General features: G+C 40.4%; 1 protein-coding gene across 1 annotated transcript in view; it reads left to right on the forward strand.

Annotated features, from left to right (window-relative positions):
* The window catches only part of LOC124711718 (E3 ubiquitin-protein ligase MARCHF8), a 100,740-nt gene extending 82,770 nt beyond the window's left edge, over positions 1 to 17,970 (forward strand). Inside the window, exons 4-7 of the mRNA XM_047241929.1 lie at positions 5,157 to 5,337; positions 5,996 to 6,544; positions 13,571 to 14,625; positions 17,930 to 17,970. Of these exons, the coding sequence (XP_047097885.1) occupies positions 5,157 to 5,337; positions 5,996 to 6,544; positions 13,571 to 13,789 (949 nt within the window). The 3' untranslated portion in view covers positions 13,790 to 14,625; positions 17,930 to 17,970. The remainder of the gene's footprint in view (positions 1 to 5,156; positions 5,338 to 5,995; positions 6,545 to 13,570; positions 14,626 to 17,929) is intronic.
* The last annotated feature ends 3,806 nt before the right edge of the window (positions 17,971 to 21,776 follow it).

Consider the following 21,776-nt stretch of genomic DNA (forward strand, 5'->3'; position numbering starts at 1 on the left):
AGTAAGAAGAGGAGGAGAGAAGTGAGAACTGATGAGCAGAATGCACACAGAGTGCCTTACACACTCAGATTACATCAGTGCAAACCAAACTCTGTGGGATATATATAAATGGTTTGAGGTAAACCATGTGATAATTGTATCATTGTGTTAGTATAGTGGGGTTGTAATTTAGGAGTACATGTAGTGTTGTTACTAAATTCTGTGATAGACAGACAGTTTGTAAATGAATAGGAGGATGGTATGTAAATAAAAGTCTCACAAGAGGGGGAGTGAGAATGCAAATTCCTTTCCTCTAGGTAGTGTTAACAACAAGACTGACCATTCTGGAAGACTGTCCAGAGTTGGTATGATAATTCTAATGATATTGCAGCTCTTTGAGGGAGAAGTAGTGGATGCACTACAGTACCAATGGAACAGAGTTTGTCATTGTTTTATAATGTGACAATGGTCAAGATCAATACCAATAGAGCTAGGTTTATGTATTTGTTTGGTTCCCAGCGGCAAGTGTGGATGTGTGTTACCAGTGTTTTGTGGTCCATCCCTACCCGGTAAAATAGAATATTTGTGTGGGAGAAAACTCAGGTGTTGCAGATGTCCAAGGAGAGGAGTAACTATGTGTTGATGTCAGTGGATGAGCTCCATTTGCTTCAAAGAAAGAGGATTGCAATATGCCCAACCAGGATGGTTCAGAGTGGCACATGAGTGTGTGAAATGCAGTTATTCCTGGGTAAAGCGATGCCGGAGGGATGTTCAGACACTAAACCCGTACTTTCAGAGAGTGGGAAGGCATTGAGTTTACTCCATATTTGCTCCACAGGTAGTGATAGTGAACTGTTACAAGGGCATCTCAAGAGAATGATGAGGTCAGACTCACAAACTAGCACAATATTCATTACTGGTGCTACCTGTGAAAAGTGGTGGGAATGGCATCCCTTCTCCCAGTGCCATCACTTGACTATCGGTAATAAACCTGACACAACTTTCATTGTATTAGTGAGAAAAACCATTAGACATATTGCCAACCCAGAACCTGGTATATTTAAATGGCATCGTAAAACAAGACCACCTCCACTCATTACGGGATCTTACAGGTTCACAGAAGGGTCATTTTATTACTGAGCAAATGTTCCAGCATGTACAGCAGGATTGTGATAAGCAGTACAAAACCTCATGATCATGAGTATCACAGTTTCTGGTACTGTTGTTACTCTGGTTTTGCTTTGTGTAAACTGGATGTATCTTGGGCACAGACCCATTCACCCTCATGAACTCCCAGTGCATCAATTACCAATGGATTGGGCTACTGGCAGCAACTAATGGTTAGTTGAGTAGGAGTTAGATAGGGGGCTGTGTGATAAACAAGGAGAAACGATAAGCATGAGAAATAATTGAGCAGAACTATTTACTGTTAAATGATTGCTGGGAAATTCGACAAGGAAAGAGAATTTGGTGACGTAAATATGCTATTTTGTAAGTGATGATACAATGGACTCGTGCTCCTATGAAGAAACAAGAAAAGTTCAGTAGACTAATTATGGAAATTATTTAATTGGATAGATAAAAAATCTACTCACCAAGCAGCAGCAGAACACACACATAAAGGACTGTTGCGATTAGCAAGCTTGCGGAACCAGTGGCTCCTTCTTCAGGCAGAAGGGTTGAAGGAGAATGAAGAAGGAAGAAGGGTGAAGGAAAAGAACTATAGAGGTCTAGGAGAAGGAGTAGATTTTGGGAAAATCACCCAGAACTGCGGGTGAGGGGAGACTTACCGTATGGGATGAGAAGGAGATACTGATTGTTGGGGACTGCATTGGACGAGATTTGAAAACCTGAGGGCTTAAAGGTGGAAGACAGGGTAATTTGCAAGGCAGAAATTGCTACTAAAACATTGTGCACGAGTTAATAAAAGTGAGAAGCTAAGTGCATTTTATGTAACAGAGGTGGGAAGGGGTGGTGAAAAGTAGATGGGAAAGACAATGAAAGATGCAAAAAATTAAAATGGAGTGAAGCAAAGAGTAGTTACAGTGAAGAAAAGCTGACACGCAAGAAATTAACATAAATTAAGGCCAGGTGGGTGGCGAGAACCAAGGATATGTTGTAGCGCTAGTTCCAACCTGCAGAGATCTGAGAAACTGGTGTCTGGGGGAAGAACCCAGATGGTGCGTGTCGTGAAACAGGTGCCAAGGTTACGAATGTCATGTTGTAGAGCATGCACTGCAACAGGATATTGTGAGTTGTCAGTATATACCCTCTGCTTATCCAACAGGCAAGTTGCCTGAGACTATTGCCTATTGTTGACGAAGGCCTTAATGGCTGAAAGCTTTAATTGTGAGAGGCTTGACTTAAGATTGTAATTGCAATAGTGTGTATTGTAGCAGTAAGTAGCGAAAATGAAGTCATCTAACAAATTCAGTGAGTCTGTGATCCGACTACACAATATAATAGTGTAAAATATGGAATTGCCCATTATACAATGGAATACCTGCATTTGTACAGCTATCTTTCAGTGGCTGTTGTAAGTATGCAGTACTTGGTGATATATATTGCTTCACTGTGAATGACTGTTTTGTATAACTTGGCCAGCAGGTATATGGGCATTTGTGCACCAGATAGTACTCAAGTGTTCCCGCCATCACACCCAAGCAGCTATGATTTTAGCTCTTACATCACTGATGATGCTCTCATCACTTTATTGATGGGGTTTAAAGTTTTGAGTTTTAGATTTTGACTTTTGGTTTGGTGTGTTCCATGATGAGAAACTGTTTCAAAATGTCTAATTTTAGCAATATTTAACTGGAGTCATAAATTACTGAGATACTCATACCGTGCCAGGATTTTTTGCAATCCTGTTTTTTGGAAGCAGCAATTGTGACATTATCATTGTAAAGGCCAGGATATGTTCTGCTTCATGTTTCATATGTTGATATCAATGACCAAGCTGAATGATACTGATGACAGTGAGACCCCCTCATGCTCCCAACTATCATCAGATTGCTGTTGTATAGACATTCCTATGCAACGTTTTGACCTGGTCAGTATGATGTGCTGCATACACATTGTAATTTGAGTGTGTAGCAAAATTTGTTGGTTTGGATTGAATGTAGGAAAAGTGTGCAGTAGTGAGGCTCTCTCAGTGTTCATCAGTGAAATTTATTACCTCTGATTTTAAGTATCAGTAATGTGACAGGTAGCTAATAATTCAAAAGCTAAAAGTACTTTGGAACTAGAATGTGTGCTGTTGGTCTAGTGTTGTTTCATAGTCTCTCCCTTGGCCGCATGAGCTTGATTATCCAGCAATTTATGTAATTTTTCCTTCCCTTTACAAAGAAAAAATTTGTTTGTTCTTTGTCTTGATGAAGAAATGTAAAACTTAAGATTTGGCTTTTTTATTGTTGTTTAGTCTTGCTCCAAATGTCCCTGTTGAGAGGATGATGAGTATAGACTCCTCTGTTGTCAATAATAATAATTATTATTTTTATTAAACCAATGTGAAATTTAGGATAGACTATAATGATATCTACAAGAAAATTTAATTATATCTCGAATTTTCCATAGACTAATTTTGCCTAGTATCCTCCCTCTTGCCCTGTAACCCAGTGCTATGTTTCCCATTGTGTTGTGTTTATTCCATCTTCTTTTCTTGTTATCCATCTATTCACTTTATCAATTCCTCCTTGCATTGTCTTCCATCTCCTTGCTCACAATAATTTGCATAGCCTATTCTCATACACAAGACCTGTTCAAAAAATTCTGAAACTTCGTGTGCATAATTTTTGTGCGTTACCTTTTACTTATAAGGCATGGTCTCCTTCGAAATACAGTCCTTCACGATTGATACACAGCTCCCAAAGTTGTTTCCAGTTCCAGGAGCAGTCTTGGTACACCACTTGCTGGATTACGTGAAGTGCCGATGCAAATTTTCTTTTATCTTGGTATGGTGTTGTAAATCTTTATCCTTTCAGTGAGGTTTTCAACTTTGGAAATTAAAAAAAAAGTCTGCAGGGGCCAGGTCTGGAGAGTACAGAGGATGAGGCAGCGCAGTGATTTCATTAGGGGTGAATGTGCAGGTGCGTTATTGTGGAGCAAGAGGCCTGAACTGTCTCACCATATTTCAGCCCACTTCCTTCTCACATCTTCTTGCAGGTGTCGCAACATGTCCCAATAATACCGTCAATTAACAGACTGTCTCTGTGGCAGAAATTCATGATGAACTAGTCCTTCAAAGTCAAAGAAAACTATCAGCATGGCTTTGACATTTGACCTGACCTGACAAGCTATTTTTGGTCTTGGAGAACCTTTCTCCATCCATTGTCAAGATTGATTCTTGATCTCAACATCATAACCATAGACCCATGTCTCATTACCAGTCATGATTCTCTTAAGGAACACCTTGTTCTCATTTGCATGATCCAAAAGCTCTTCACTGTTTGTGTGACGAAAGTCTTCAGGTCTTGACTCGTGAGCCATGGGACGAACATTGCGGCAGCACGATGCATTGCAGGATGCTTTCTCAGGATTTCATGACATGATCCAACTGAAGTATTACATTCTTCTGCAATCTCTTGGACAGTCAATCTTTAATTGGCATGCACAGTCTCGGACATTCCTGACATGAGCATTGTCAGTATATGTCAAAAGGCGTCCTGAATTAGGGTCATCTGTAACTTCCGTCTGGCCATTTTTAAACCATTTGTAACACTGAGTATGGCTTAAGCACTCATCACCATAGGCTTCCTGCATCATATAGTGTGTCTCTGTAAAGGTTTTCCTGACTTTCATGCAAAATTGAATACAGTCCCATTGCTCCTATAACTCTGCCATCTCGAAATTTGCAAACTGTGTGACACAACGTTCTACTCAATACAGCACTGAACAGTAACTAAGTCATACAACACTGAAACTTCCGGCACTTATACTTACACACAGGCGTGCCAACCGCATTTCGCTCGAGCACACCACTGGTGTGAAACTATGAATGTTCCAGAATTTTTTGAACAGACCTCGTACATAATAGCTGGTAGTTTGTACATTTGCCTTTCATTTTGAATCACTAATTTTAGACACACATATATTGCTTGATGACTCACTGTGATGATTGGACAGTATATAGTCTAGGTAATACGTAAGGTAACATTTGTAATGTTATTGCTCTTCAGAATTTGCCACTGTGAAGGAGACAGCGAAGTTCCACTCATTGCTCCCTGCTACTGTGCTGGGTCATTGCGATATGTTCACCAAGCTTGCCTCCAGCAATGGATCAAATCATCAGACATCCGTAGCTGTGAACTTTGCAAGTTTCAGTTTATCATGCAGAGCAAGATCAAGCCTTTCAGTGAGGTAACAAAAGATGAGCAAACTGTGTAATATTGTTTTGAGTAATAACTGATGCCCAATGTATTAATGCATTTTTCAAAAGGAAGTTCTTGTTATTGTATAGGCAAAGTATTTGATACTTTAGTTTTGTGTACATTACTGTTACTATAGTCTTTTCAAAACCTGAAAGTGATTTTCAATGTATAAAATTGTTGCTCTATGTGGTTCTTCATGTATTCTTGAGAAAAATTTTTATCAATAAACAGTAAATAATACTACCAATCATGATTTCAGATCTGATGACAGTATTAGTCAAAACTGAAGATTTATTGATATTCTGTAACATTAAGATTGACAAAATTGCCAGTAGAACCATGGTTTTAATTCTCACCAACTTCTTGGCAGTTGTGAAACCCAGTGCGTAAAGAAAATAATTGATTTACTGGCTTATTGTCTTACATATTTGGGATGGTGTTACTACCCCTTGTAGCAGTTTTTATTTCTTTGTATAATCTTGAATGTTTTGCAATCTGATTCAGCTGATTTTAAAGTAGCCTGTGGCATAACTTAATGTTTGTAGACGTTGGACAAAGTGACAGTCGAACAATATATTACTTTTGTACACCAAATGTACATCAATATGGCTGTGTGTCTAATTTTGTATGTTTCTTCCTACTTTCAGTGGGAAATGCTGGAAATGTCAGGAGTGGAAAGGAGAAAATTATTGTGCTCTGTCACATTCCATGCTGTAGCATTGACATGTGTCGTATGGTCACTATATGTGCTGATTGACCGTACAGCCGAAGAGGTGGGGCGAGGATCCCTGGAATGGCCTTTTTGGACAAAGCTGGTTGTTGTGGCTATTGGTTTTACAGGTGGCCTCGTTTTCATGTACATCCAGTGTAAGGCATACGCACACCTCTGTCGTCGTTGGCGTGCCTTCAATAGAGTTATATTTGTACAGAATGCACCGGAGAAAATGCCTTCTGGACCTGTGCAGTATACTGCACCACCCTTGGCCCGTGAGGAGTCTCTCTTCCTTTCGGAGGCATCTCACGTCTTAATGGAAGATGCTGTGTCAACAAACCAGGTCGGAGCTGAAAGGACTGAGCTCAGCAGTCCCAGCAGCAGTTGCCATGTTACATCACCTGCAGAAGCATTAGGTGCTCCAGAGGAGGCTGTCTCCCTTTGTGAAATTAGCCGTCTGCTTCAGGTGGAAGATGCTTCAGAGGTATGGCAATTATGATTTTGACTGCAAAATTTTGTGTTGCAGCTAAACTCTATTATACAATTGCAAATATTTTCTGAAGTACTTTAAATTTTTATTCCTGTTGTGAAGAGCCAACCAGAGGGTTAGCTGTGCTATGATGAGGTGGATAGATGTTGAGACAAACCCTTTTCTTAGTGGGCGATATCAGGTGTGCTGCCATGCTCTAGTGTATTAGCAAAGTGTATATGCACTGGGACAACAAGGAAATCCAGGAAAAACCTGGGAATTTTTTCGTCCAGGAGAAAAACAGGATAAACTGGGGAAATTTTTAGAATTCCGAGAATTTTTCATTGTTTTAGTTCTCTGTTAGATTTTTATAGTTTTGACTGGTAAGAATTGATGCTCTAACAAATTTTACTTTAGCTCGCTACTACAGAATAATACTGCAGCAGTAAAATATAAATGATGGGGTAAAAACCAAACTAGCTCGCCACTGCAGAATAATACTGCAGTAATAAAACATAAATGATTGGGGGAAAAAAACCTTAGGTTGCAAAGAAAATACACTATTTACAACAACAAAACACAGTGCGCACACACAAGTGTCTGCCAACAGCAAAATGTGTCAAAGGCTTTAGGACGAAGACAACACAATACAACTGCTTCCTATGATTGTGACATCACAACAGTTAACATTATGTTCATTTGAATTGCCAGCAGGCTCATGCACATACACAGTTGAGTCCCTTATGAGCAGTGTACCTTCCCCCGCTTCTGTCTACCTGAAGTGCGGCTATTAGCTGTATCCGCAGGAGCGACAAGCAGCCAGATGCTACTTGCAAAAAAATTTTCTGGCGTGCACAAGCTGCCAGATTTGCACATGCATAGAGCAGTCTCAGTTATCGTAGGGAGTGGGTAGTCTCCACGTGACTCTAATTTACATTTAGTGATTTTACTGTTTCCTCTTCATGTACAGCTCACACACCAAATGAAAACAAAACAGATTTCTGTGGCTCAGAGCTATCAAGTGAATTAAAATACATTCACGTAATTATATTATGAAAGCGAAAGTTGCTACTCACCATATAGCGGAGATGCTGAGTTGCAGATAGGTACGACAAAGAGACTCTCACAATTAAAGCTTTTGGCTGTTGGCCTTCGTCAGCAATAGACAACAGGCACACACTCTTACACAAATGCAACTCACGCACGTGACTGCAGTCTCGGGCAACCACACTTCGAGCAGTAGTGCCAGTGCATGATTAGAGTGGTGACTGGGTGGGGGTGAGGAGGGGGCTGGAGTGGGGAGGGGGAGGGATAGTGGTGAACAGTGAAGTGCTGCATGTTAGACGGATGGCAGGAGAGAGGTGGGGAGGGGGGTGGAAGTAGCAGAAAAGGAGAGAAATAAAAAGACAGTGTGTGATGGTGGAATTAAGGCTGTGTAGTGCTGGAATGGGAACAGGGAAGGGGCTGGATGGGTGAGGACAGTGACTAACGAAGGTTGAGGCCAGGAGGGTTACAGGAACGTAGGATGTACTGCAGGGAAAGTTCCCACCTGTGCAATTCAAAAAAGATGGTGTTGGTGGGAAGGATCTATATGGTCATCTCAATGATTTGTTGCACAGCCTGTGCTAAAGAAAATTGGCTTTCATTAATCTTTTCCACAGAGGCATCAGTTTATGTGAAACACTGTTAGCTAGTGTCAACAGTTTTCTGAATTTGAAGTGCACCTGTTTATCTTTGGCATGTATGGCACTGTGCCATAAAAAAGAACCAAACATGGAATAATACAGTGCTGGTACACCTAGAATATTTGCATCCCAAAAGCCACACTGAAAAGCTTAGTATCAGGTTGAGGCTACTTCTTTTTTATTCTCGATGTACGAATATGCACTTAAGCTGAATTATGCATTTTAGTAGATTTATGAAATTCTCATGCTCTTGCAGTATCCTCTGATGTCCTGTTTTGTTTGTGATGTAATGTAAGGTGTTTTAATGCTACAGGCATTCGAACATATGGGCTTCCTGCGCACGCACAGTAACGCTTGTTTTCTGGAGCTCTCTGACATCTACTGAAACAAATTTTAACAGGTTGTGGGAAAGTATTGTCAATGGTGGTTTGAAAAACATTACTTTCAAAGTAAATTTAATTTTATGCAAGATGAATTTTATTATGTATGCGAGCATGCTTTGAATTTCTTAAATCACAGAGCATTTGATTCTTATTTAATGTTTAACATTTTGAGGGCCAGCCACTTAGAAGAATTTCGGGCCTAGAAGACCAGATATTCATGTCATTGTTTGAAATTTTACTGTCACATTTATCTGATGTATCTTAGAGTGGAACACATGCAAAAGAGACCAATATCATTTGTGAAAGCTTAGCCTTTCATGTAGTGCATCACCATCTCGATTTCAATGCTTCAGAAACTAAAATGCTGTGTTTGGTGTAATTCGAATACACACTTTCGTAATACAGAAATATGCAGCGTATCTGTTGCTGTACATCAAAGATCTTTCCAAAATGTGTGCCCCCCCCCCCCCCCCCCCCCCCCCCCCCCCCGAGGTTCATTTTCTAAAGAGCTGGGAAACTTTACGCCAGTGTATAAGACCTTAACTGTCAAGTTTTATGGCTCAGAGAGAAAATATACAGTCACGTACCATGGAAAAAGTGTATTTTTACCTGGGAAATAGTGTATTTTTAACTGGGAAATCCGGGAATATTTTTTTTTTCTTTTCGCGTATACACCCTGATAAGGCTCACTCACATATGTGGAACTTTGTCTGAGTCAACACATTATGTTTTCTTTAATACTTAGAACAACTTCATGGGACCTATTAATCGAAATGATAGGTGCATACTAACCCAGAACTAATTAAGAGAACAGAAAATTTTTCAAAAGTTATTGCGTGCAGTTTGTCTCCTATATTTGTCATTTACTTTGGCAACCACCCATTTTAGACTAATGATTATTGCATTTGTTGAGGGGAAACTTTTTCCAAGTTGAGGATCTCAAAACAGTGTATGGAAATGTGAGGAAGCAATTTATAGAATTAAAACTCCTGCATTTGCTACACATATGCCTTCGGTATGAAGAAAACTGTTAGTGTTTGACTTCAACAGCTGCAGTAGGGGATGACGATGATGAAGTCCTATACTCCTTGACAGAGCGTAGGGGACGATCCGGAAGACCCGCACCACTGTACTAGGCAAGGTCCTAACAGAGGTGGTTTGCCATTGCCTTCCTCTGACCGTAATGGGGATGAATGATGATGATGATGATGATGATGATGATGATGATGAAGACGGCACAACAACACCCAGTCATCTCGAGGCAGGTGAAAATCCCTGGCCCCGCCGGGAATCAAACCTGGGACCCCGTGCTCAGGAAGTGAGAACGCAACCGCGAGACCAGAAGCTGCGGACACAGTAGGGGAGATGATCAGTAAAATTTTTGAGAAAATCAAACACTGAAAATTTCAGGTTGGAATATAAGCAACATTAGGAAAAGGATATATTGCTACTCATTGTAAAGATGAGTTGTTCCATTGCAGACGGACCAATAAAAAGACTGTTAAACATTATAGCTTTCAGCCAAGTCTTCTTGAGAAACGAAAAAATGCACACATTATAGCTTTCAGCCAAGTCTTCTTGAGAAACGAAAAAACGCGCACACACACACACACACACACACACACACACACACACACACAACCATTACCACCGGCAGCTGGCTTTAGCCGAAAGCTATAATGTGCAACAGTCTTTTCATTGTGCCTATCTTCAGCTCGGCATTTCATCCCTATTGTTTAAATTTTATGAAAGGGAGATTTTGATAAAAGGCAGATTTATTATGTTTCCTTTTACACTGGAATGCGAAGTTCAGTTGAACACTACCCCTAAACTGGCTCAGAAAATGACATATTATTTTCATCAAAGATACTTAGTGGTGCACATGACACATTTTCTGGTATCATAAATAGAAATTGGAGTGAACGAACAGAGAGGGAATGAAATTCAAAAACACCAGCCAGAATTTGTGCAATGTCCCTTCTCCATATGGGATTAGAATGCTTAACAATGCCTGTCTATACAGTTACAGCACTGTGCACTATTTAGTGTATCGTGTTGCAACGTATAAACATTAGATCTTCAGTTACTTGTATACTCCACCTCACAGGAAAACCCTTTCTGACCTTTATAGTAAAATTTGTTTTAGGAAAACTACCGCAATTCATGTTGTAATGATCTCTCCTCTTAAACTGAGGAAGAATTCTACATCTCTCCAAGTAGTCATGGAAGTGTTACTTTGATGAATTGTGTAGAGAGGACTCTGGAATGCATTTTGGCCCATTTTATGGTACAGATTTTCAAAACTTGGAGATGCATCAGCTGCTTCCACTGCGAGTTCAGTAGATATCAGTCAGCTCTTGATAATGTTATCCAGATGGAGGCAATGAAATACGAAATAACACCTCATTGTTTTTTTCCAGCATTAGGAAATCTTATGCCGCCACTTGAAGCTTTAATATACGGAGTCAGTTTCACAGCTGAGGTTTTTGTTGATGGCTACCAGCATTTCTAAACTCTTTCATAGTTGATCAGTACTTCTACTATAGAGATGAGAATTTCCTTTCAGATTGTTGTGATGAAATATTAGCTGTAAAGAACATGGTCCATTGTTATTTGTAGTAGAATTTTCAATCTTTTGTGAATCTGGAATTGACTCTGGAAACTGCAGAAAATTAGTTTTTATTGACTCTTTGAAAATTGAAGTAGTTGACAAAGAGGACTGGGACAAATTTTGTGTTGTAAAATAGCAGTAGGCTTCAATATTACTCGTTCTTATTATACATACACAAATGTTTCTGTAAATTGGTTCTTCTATAAGTAGAAATTCAATAGTGCTAAATAAGACTTTCTCTTCGCTCCATGGACCTCTGGGTTATGGGCCCAGCACGCTTCCACTGTGCAACTCTGCTCCAGTGAAACACCCTGCTAAACCCGCAGGACAGGACAGGTAGTTGGAATTGTGGAAAGGGGCCAAAATAAGTGGCTGTCAGTTACACTCGAACACATATAACTTTAATTATTTGACCAAACATTACAGTACAAATTCTTGAACTTGGGCACAACCACTTTAATTTAATTTAAAAAAAAGAGAGAAAAAACAGCTAAAAGCCATTAACTCAAAATTCAGACATGCCTAAAGAAAATATTTAGAGGGCAGAAGGCCTCACATTAAGTAAGTTCTACAATTTGGCTGAAGGCCCAAAATCTAACACTTAAAAAGCAACAACTTAAATTTAAAGACGGTTGAAGGCCCATGATTTAAGACTCAAGGTAAAAATTAAATTAAAAAAAAAAAAAAACACAAGGCCAAAGGCCTTATCTTCAATTAGGACAAAGGACCCAAACAATCTAATACTTGACAAGCAAGGAACTTTAATTTTAAAATGGCTGAAGGCCCATGACTTAAAACACCACTAAAAACAATTCAACTTTAATTCAAAACCATCAGCTATGAGCCATACAAATACACACAACAGAAAATAAGAAAAGGCAGTGCAGGTAACGATGCTCAGAAGTTTCAGGGGTCGGCCACCACTTGAAATACTAACAATCACTTAGGTGAGACAGGCAGTCAGCCCAACCATTCTCGATCCGACAACACCCCAACCAACAGATAGTCAACGGACCCACTAACAAGGTAACTTGCAATCCACTCGACCAGCACACAACCGGGAGTTCAATGCAAAACGTGAAAGGCATGGACGCCCACAACCAGTCATACATTAAGCTGTCAAACTACACACCGTGCTGGACAGCGACAACGTGGTGAAGAAAGGACACTGCCTGAATTTACGTCAACGGCCAGATGCAGGTAACCGGAACGTTAATGGCCACAAGGCAGAAAATGCTGCTGGTACAGTTCAATTGCAAATAACCAGATGCAGTTAGACTCCACCAGATGGAGGCTAAACCTTCGCCAACTCGAACACATATGTTGTTGCTCGCGGGAATGTCCCAACAGCCAACAACAAGAACCAGACAGCACAATGTGAACAATCTTGACTTAACAGATAAATTAAAATCCAAACTCAACTTTCGTGTCCAGGGTCAGTGAGCCACATACCTCGTAGCAATGGGAACAACCCCCCACACTCCAACACCGCATAGAGGCCTCCAGTAACATTATATAGGCCTCAGCTGAAGATTTGTTCAGACAAAAGCTGAATTTCAAAGCTGCATGTTGTTCCTCGCGTGTTACCTGCATTGCAGCGGTAGGTGATACTGAACATGTCTAAACTTGCCTGCCTCTCACAGGTAGGAACCAGGAGTCCCAACAATTTGTCGGCCCAACAATTTGTCAACAATTGTAGTACCAAAAATGTTCACCAACACTACTTTTCAGACTGATAGAGTTGTTGGTGAATGGTTTCTCATTACCAGTACAGTTGACTGCTTCTCTCAGTTGGTAATTTTTCTTAAAGACATCGCCAGTTTCCTTTCACACCTTCCCCAATCCTATCTTTTGCTCTTTCTCTAATTACATTGTTGTTGACAGGATGTTAAATCCTCCCTTTTAGCCAGTAGTTTGCATTTATGTTATTAAAGAAGAGCACACTTTTGTGGCACATACTTTTTGAGAAGAGATGAGCAATTCAATGAAAAATGGAAGTGTCATATTAGAATACTGAGTTCTGTACTTCTATGTATGGTGTAAGTGTGGTAATGCACAAATAATTCACAGGAGAAAGGGTGTGGTGACAAAGACCTGTCTCTGTAACTGAGTGGTCAGAGTGGCTGACAGCCATGCAGGAGACACAGGTTCGATTCCAGGCTGGGTCGGAAATTTTCTCCACTGAGAGACTGGGTATTGTGTTGTCCTCATCATCATTTCATCATCATCGACACACAAGTCGCTGACGTGGCGTCAACTAAAACGATTTGCACTAGGCGGCTGAGCTACTCCAGATGGAGTGTCCTGGCCAATAATGCCATACAATCATTTCATTTCTATCTTTTTTTTTTCTTTACCTTAGGATCCTGGACGATCTACAGCAACACCAGCTGTAGCATCCCTTAGTGCCAGCAGCAGTGAGGAATCATTCCCTTCACCATCGACACAACTTCTGAAGATGCCGGTGTCTCCAGAGCGAGCAGCGCGGGGAAGGACAGCTACCGGTCCACAGGGTCGATCACTTGGCTCACAGTCTCCACTCCTTCATGACGATGGCAGTGGTGCCAGTGGATGCCAGTGAAGACTGCCAGTGCTAGTCTAACAAAATTTCATATCCAGTAACAAGTCACTTATGTGAGTTAATTCTTTTAAAGAAACTGTGGAAGTGTCCTCTGAATTTCTTTTGTGTGCATCACAGCAATGTGTCAAAAAAAAATTACGAAGTCCTCCAGGCCAGTGTATAAGCAGGAGACATTGGTGTAACTGATTTGCCTTTTTAAATCGTGCCTGAGTCGTATTATATATAATTATTGTCTGTTGTTAATTGTTTGTAGTCCGCAGTACTCCTCTTTAAATTTTCAGAAATTTGTATCTGTTGTAGAAATTATAACATTGAGTTATATGTAAGCAGAGTGAGAAGGTGGGAAATGTAGGTTAAACTTGTATGCAAAATGAGGTGCTAATAATAAGTTGTCATATATTAGAAATCGCAAGAGTAAAAGACTTGTGGCTGGGAAGCACACGCGACTACAATGAGGCCTAAATCTGACATTTTACTGACATATTTATTACTTTGTCAGGCACAAATCAAAATGTTCCAACAACAAAAATAAAATTATCTGAAAATATTTCCAGCTCAGATTATCTTCAATCAGTCATAGCAATCCCACTGCTGATAACACAATCATGTCTTAAGTTATTAAATAGTTAAGAAAAATATTCTGAATGTAAACTCTGAAAGTCCTGTCAAAGTCACCATTTATTGTAACCAGTAGTGAGTAAACATTTCACAATCGCAGAAATTGTCTCCTCGAAGCCACGGCATTGTTGTGATGAAATAAAGATTGATTAATATCTTTCGTGCTGTCCTGAAGCAAGTTTCAGATGATGTTCATTAACAGCTGATTAGAAAATCAGGTAGTCATCATCATCATCATTTATTGCCTTATCGGGCCTTTAAGGCCTACAGCAAGAAGAACAAAAAGGAAAAGTAAAGACAAAAAGACTTACAAAAGTACTCTATACAGTAGTAAAAGTTACATATGTACATTACAGCTTAAAGAAAAAACGAAAAAATAAACAGGGCATTCAATCAAAGGTTTAAAAGGCAAGAGGGATACATTACAGAAACAAAAAAAACAAAAAAAAACACACACGCAGTGTCTGTCAATTACACGAGAGGAGGGGGCTGTTGCAGATGGCAGTCCATCTCATCCGGTCGTTGGCGTCCTCCTCCACGGCTGCTGGTTCCACTTCTTTTAGGATCGTTGTTATCCTATCCTTCCATCGAGTTCTTGGGCGTCCTCTAGGGCGTTTTCCTGTGGGTTGAGAGTGGAGGACTCTGTTTGGAAGGGATCCGTCTGCCCGTAGGATGTGGCCAAACCATTGGAGTCTCTTCTGCGCCAATATTCGTCCAATGTGTGGCTTTCCATACCGCTGGTATAAATCTTCTTTTTTTCTTCGTTCCCATTTACCTTCCATGGCATTGTAGATGGGTCCATATATCTTCCGAAGTACCTTCCTTTCAAATGCACATATTGCTTCTTCTGCTGTTGCTGATGTTGCCCAAGTTTCACAGCCGTATAAAAGTACTGGTCTCACCAGTGTCGTGTATAGGTGGATCTTGTTCTTCTGCGATATCAGCCGAGATCTGAAAAGATTGTTCAGGCTAAAGAACATGCGATTAGCATTTGTTATACGTTGCTGTACTTCTTTCGTTACTTCACTTCTATTTGTTAGTATGGAGCCCAGGTACTTGAACTCTTCAACTCGTTCGAAGGTATGCCTGTCGACATCAATGGAAGGAGGGAGATCTCGGCGGCGTGATACAACAAGATATTTAGTTTTTTCCTCGTTCACCACCAGCCCAATTTTCTCTGCATTGTGGAGGAATCGGGAAGTATCCCTGCGTACTTGCTCTAGAGTGTCGCCAAGGATCACAACATCATCAGCAAATGCCAAGATTGTGTCTGCTCCCACCATCTCCATCTCTCTGGTTCGACAAGTGTCACGGCTTACTTTTTCCAGGGCCAAATTGAATAATATTGGCGCCAATGGATCTCCTTGTCTCAATCCATTTTGTATACTGAATGATGGTGATAGTTGATTACCAAACCGCACTTGGGCCGTAGACTGAGAGTAGCAAGCAGCAATTAAGCGGATGTATTTTGATGGGATGCCAAGTTCCTCTAACGTTTCCCATAACGTGGCGCGGTCAATGCTGTCATAAGCTTGTCGAAAATCGATGAAGATGAGGTGTAGATCCTTATTGAATTCGTAGAATTTTTCTATCAACTGCCTCAGAGTAAATATGTGATCAATTGTCGATCGTCCAGCAACGAACCCACATTGATAGGTCCCTACAATTCCTTCAGCCAGTGGTTTCATGCGGTTTAGTAGCAGTGTTGTAAAAACTTTGTAGCCAATTTCAAGTAACGAAATCCCTCGGTAGTTGGATACATGGGTAGCATCTCCCTTCTTGAATATGGGACATATGATTGCTCCCTTCCATTCCTCAGGAATAACTTCTGCTTCCCAGATGGTAGAAATTAATCGTTTCAAAGCACCCACCAGTGTTTCCCCTCCCAAGCGAAGCATCTCAGCTGTGATACCACTACCTCCTGGAGCCTTGTTGTTCTTGAGTGCTTTTAGGGCAACACTGATTTCTTCCTCAGATGGTTCAGGGACTTCAACTCTGTCAAAACGGGCATCCGTCTGTGTTGTCCCTACTGGTGGGTTGTCGGGATTCAATAGGTTTTCAAAATGTTTTTTAAATAGGGTTGCTTGCTCTTCTGGCGGTACAACTTCACCCGTCTCATTCGTTAGGACCAATGTACGTTGTCTGTATGCGCCTCTGGCGAATCTTGAGGCCTGGAAAAACGAGCGTGACGACTTTGCTTCTTCGACTGCAATCAACAGACTTTGGTGGTGGTCCCGTTTCTTCTTTCTCATGAGTTGGTCCGTGTTACGCCTCGCTTCGTAGTAAGCTACCCTTGCTTCTTCCGAGAGTTGCTGTAGCCATTTTATCCTCTTCGCTGATCTAATCTCAACAGATTCTCGACATTGTTCATCGAACCAAGGTTTACTTCTTCGTTTTGCATCGCAGACTAGTTCTTCATTTGCACTTTCTAACACTGCATTCCTCAGCAGCATCCATGCGTTCTCCACACTGGTAGGGTTCTCTGTTATTGTGAGATGTTCTGCAATTTTTTCTTGATAGCGCTGTCTCACTTCTACATCTTTCAACTTATTCTTGTCGAAGCGGACCATCATTTCAGAATTTCTTCTCCACATGGTTGAAAGTTTCAGACGTAGTTTGACTACCACTAAGAAATGGTCTGAATTCATATCTGCCCCGCGAAAGGATCTTACATGCTCGACACTACAATGATGTCTTCGGTCAACAAGAACGTGATCGATCTGGTTCATCGTACTTCCATCTGGGGATATCCAGGTTACTTTATGCACTGCTTTGCGGGGGAAGTATGTGCTTCTAACGATCATTCTCCTTGTATCGGCAAGGTTAATTAATTTGATACCATTCTCGTTGCTTGTTTCATGGATACTATCAGGCCCTATCGTTGGACGATACTGCACTTCTCTTCCCACTTGGGCATTGAAGTCTCCCATTATCAACTGAATTGAGTGTCTTGGGAGTTTGTCTACTACATTCTCTAGTTCTAGATAGAAGTTATTCTTTGTTTCTTCATCGGCATCCTCTGATGGGGCATGACAGTTGACTAGGCAGATCTTATATGGTTTAGCGTGTAAAATCATCCAACAGATTCGGTCGTTTACAGGAGACCATTTGTTGACAGCCGATATCATTTTATTGTGTACAGCAAAACCAACTCCAGAAGTCCAGGCTGGGCTTAGCTCATTGCTGTTAAAGAGCGTGTGAGTATCTCCAATCTTCATAACACCCTGAGGAAGTCTTGTTTCTTGAATTGCTGCCACTATGCATTGATATTTACTCAGTTCTCCTCCAAGTTGTTTCATTCCCCCCGTCATGATTGACCTTACATTCCATGTTCCAATTCTAAATCCAGAAAATCCATTTACGTATCCAGTTTCGTCACCATTTTGATCCGTCCAGTTTTTCCTTTTGTCTTTTTCTTTAACCAGAATCTTTTTTTACAGAGGATGGGGGTTGGCCCATCCTCTAACCCTCCTCCTTTCTCATCCGGGCTTGGGACCGGCAATGGCGGAGTTAGAAAATCAGGTAGTAACCCTACATTTGAATGGTTCCACGTCTTGCTAATAGAAAATGAAGGATTAGCACTTGTAATTTTTAAAGCAACTTGAGTGTTACTAGATAGCATACAGTGGGCACCAGAGGTTCTGCAGATATTCTGGATCTTAGTGAGGAACTATAAAGTAATGTAAATAACACTTAGACAGAAGTGATTTGCCTTTCAGAGAATTACAATGTATCTGAAGAGTAGGACTTGCATTAAAGATTTTGGGAAAAATTTATTGCAAGACAAATGGAGGATCTTCTAGTGTCATTGTAATTGCAGATTATTAGTGCAAGCTCAGGTAGCAGTGGCACTAGTAACATTAAGTATATTTTAAAAACTTGGACAGATTACGACACAGAATAAAGTTTCCTAAATTTATTTTTAGAATTAGCAATCACTGAATTTGTGGCAGATGAAAAAGTGAAGCTAATTTTTGTTTTTAATTGTGTCGGACACATTCAATGAAGGTGTACACAAGAAGTGATAAAATGTCAAGGAAGCCTCAAACAATTACCAACCATTGTAATTAGAACTGATGAATTGACAGTTGTGAACAATGTTTTTATCTACTCCATCTTGAAAGGATGGAAATTACTGACGTGATGGCATATCCATTATTTACATATATGTTAAGTATAACTTTGTTATATTCATATTATGCGACAACCCCTTTTAAAATAATAATATAGGACAGTGATGAAATGATGGAGAAAGTATAACATAATATGCACAACAGTAAACATTAAATATATGAAGCTATACAGAAATATAATTACATGGAAGTCAAGATTATACAATGTTCCCAGTCCACTGCTTTGTAATATTATTTGTAAAACCTTCTTTGCATAAATATGCAAAGTGTACTAGTTGAATAGGTGCTGATGGTAAAAGTGTAGTGTCAAGATAGTTCCACATTCGTAAGGAATTTTTTTGTGGAACATATTTGCTTGTTACTGGTATGAAACTACTCGCTGATTTTGAAGTATATGTATGTGAAAAATAGTGATAGGTGTGCTAAACTGAGGATCTTCAAAAACATGTTTTTGTATGTGTTTAAACTTTATTTTGTTTGAGTACTGCTGGAAGAATATGTTTTAGATTTCTTCCATACTCAAAAATACTAGCTAATAACATTAACAAGTACTTATACAGGACAAAAGTGGAAAAAAGACTGAAATTATTAATTTGTGGTACTTAATCTGATTGTCTGTGATGTAATATAACATAATTTTGCTGAATGTCAGCGGGCTGTTAAAAACATTTTTTGTCTTTTGAAGACTTTGATTTTTATGAGGGAACATCAAGAACATGTTTGTTGGATTAAATGTTTTTATATTGAAAAGAGTAATTAAAAACCTTAACTTAGGTCAGCCCAGATTTCCTGTTTTTGAAACTGACAAGAAAATAACATCAAAAAGCTACAGATAATGTTTTAATGATACACAGTATCCATTTAGCTGGATGAAACCTCATTTCCTCCTCTGAGCCGCCTCCCGTTCTCTTGTCCTGCAACATTAGTCTGTCGGTGCTTGCATCGTTCTGCAGCTGCCTATGTGGCTAGTGTTGATGTGTGTTCTAGTAACTCTCGTTCCTGTAATATTGTCATATATTCACTAATCAACAAACATTTGCACACCAGTGACACAAAATGGCTATGGCAGATGGGCACTGGTGACCAAGAAGTCAGTAAGTGCTTTATGAATAATGAGATGATTCTCACATTTTCATGTAATCATGATACTGTAAGTGGCATATCATTTGGAAAAATTCCAACCTTCCTTCCCTTTCTGTGAAAGATGTGGCTCCTCTCAATCTCACCTCATTGTTGAAAATCGCAAAGTGATCTCTGGAGATGTAATATTTTTGCTGTGGATTCAAGCTGCTGTTTTTGAAGTCAGTTGGTGATTGCCCACTTCGAGGAAGTGGAGATACATATGTTCTTGCTTACCATTCCTTCATAGAAAATACCACAATACTTGGTCCCACTATTTTCAAACTCCAAGTACTGTCACTCACATCTTGCAATTACTGCCTGTCTTGAGTAACAAGCACCCATTGTGTCTTGAAACCTCTAAACTGATCTTTTTTTATTGTATACAGGTTGTTATCCCTTGTGAGTAGTGCATCCTTTTAGGGACTATTTTGCAAATGTGGTTTCGTTGTATTCCATGATAGTAATCTGTAAAACAGGTCATATTGATTTTAAAGCACTTAATCTTTCGTGAATTTTTAACGAATGCTGCCTCCCTGGTGCCGTGTTCCTTCAGTGTGACACTCTTGGTATGAGGATCACATCATACATGCTGTATGCTTATCAAACTTCCTGTCTTATAACTTCCTGAAGAAATGTTTCCCAGTTTTTTACATCACTCTTTCAGAAGGAATGTGGATCCTCTGGTTGTTACATACAAGCAATATTCACTGAAGTTTGATCCCTAGCACAACTACACTGCTGGAAGAAGAAAGGAGGACACCAAGAGCTTGTCGACTGAGCTGAGGGAAATTCTATTGACACACTCTCGAGGACGTATACAACTAACTATCACACTGACAGAGCCACATACATTTGAGTACAGTCAACGGGATGTGTGAAATGTCAGCAATAGTACACTGTATACCCTCCTCCTGCAGCAATTCAAGCTTCAATTTTCCAATGGAGACAATTGTAGAGGTGATGAATTTAATCTTGCAGAATGGCCTGCAATGCACTTTCCACCTACTGTCTCAATTGGGCCAGATATCTTGCTGATCATGCTGACTGCACAAGATGATGATTCATGTAGTCTCAAACATGCTCAATGAGAGGCAGATCTGTGCTTCGTACTGGTTAGTGTAGTTGACATACTCGTTGCTGAGCACATATGGGTGGCACAGGATATATACATTGTCTTGTTGGAAAAGCATATCACATTTCTGGTGCACCACCAGCAGCAAGATGGGTCGAATTGTGCTTAGGATGTACCGTGCACTGTTCAGTCAGTGTTCCCTCTATGGTTACCAGAGAACACACTGTGATGCCAGGTGTTGGCCCTATGTGCCTCTGTCACATCGTTCCAGACTCACCTGTTAGACACCACGCATGCCTATTAGCACCTTTGGCACCAGAGCAGAAGTGACTTTCACTGCTGAACACAAGTCTCCATTTGTCCTTCCATAAGCACCTATAGTGACACCACTGGAGGTGGGCTGCACGATGTTGGGGTGTGGGTAGAAGATGCCCTAATGGCATGCACCATCATGGTTGTGAATGGTCCTCGCTGATACCCCCCAGAGTAGCAGTGTCCCGAATTTGTTGTGATGTCTTGGTGTGACCCGATATGGCACTTTATAAGATGTTGTTGGGCATCTTTGCATTGCCACAGTCTGGATGCAGACTGATGGGCATGTGCACCTTCTGCTAACCATTGGTTACAACATCAGCACACTTTGGAGATCTCTTGCCCCACGTGTAATGCAGTTCTGTGGTATGACTACCCAACCTCACGCAGATCCATTATACATGCCCCCCTGTCAGTTGCACTCTGTTGTTGTGGCATAATAACAATGTGGCAAACACAGATGGAGCTCCATGTGCTATGGCAAACTGCTTGCTAATGACTTTGGAGGCGAACAACTGATGCAAAGCTCACAACTTTCCATTGCTGATAATGCCCATGTTTGATTGTCACATGAACTGCCCTCTCGAAATGTCCCGTGCAAGTGTGGCATGCCTTAGTCACTTGTGTCAAGGAGTTCATTTTTCATTTCCCAGTAGTATGTGTCTAAGAAGTAAAACTTGCATTCAGCAACATAGTATGTTCTGTAATGAAACTCGTGAGAGATCACAAA

The sequence above is a fragment of the Schistocerca piceifrons genome, chromosome 8 (assembly GCF_021461385.2).
Source record: "Schistocerca piceifrons isolate TAMUIC-IGC-003096 chromosome 8, iqSchPice1.1, whole genome shotgun sequence".
In the NCBI taxonomy this organism is placed as follows: Eukaryota; Metazoa; Arthropoda; class Insecta; order Orthoptera; family Acrididae; genus Schistocerca; species Schistocerca piceifrons.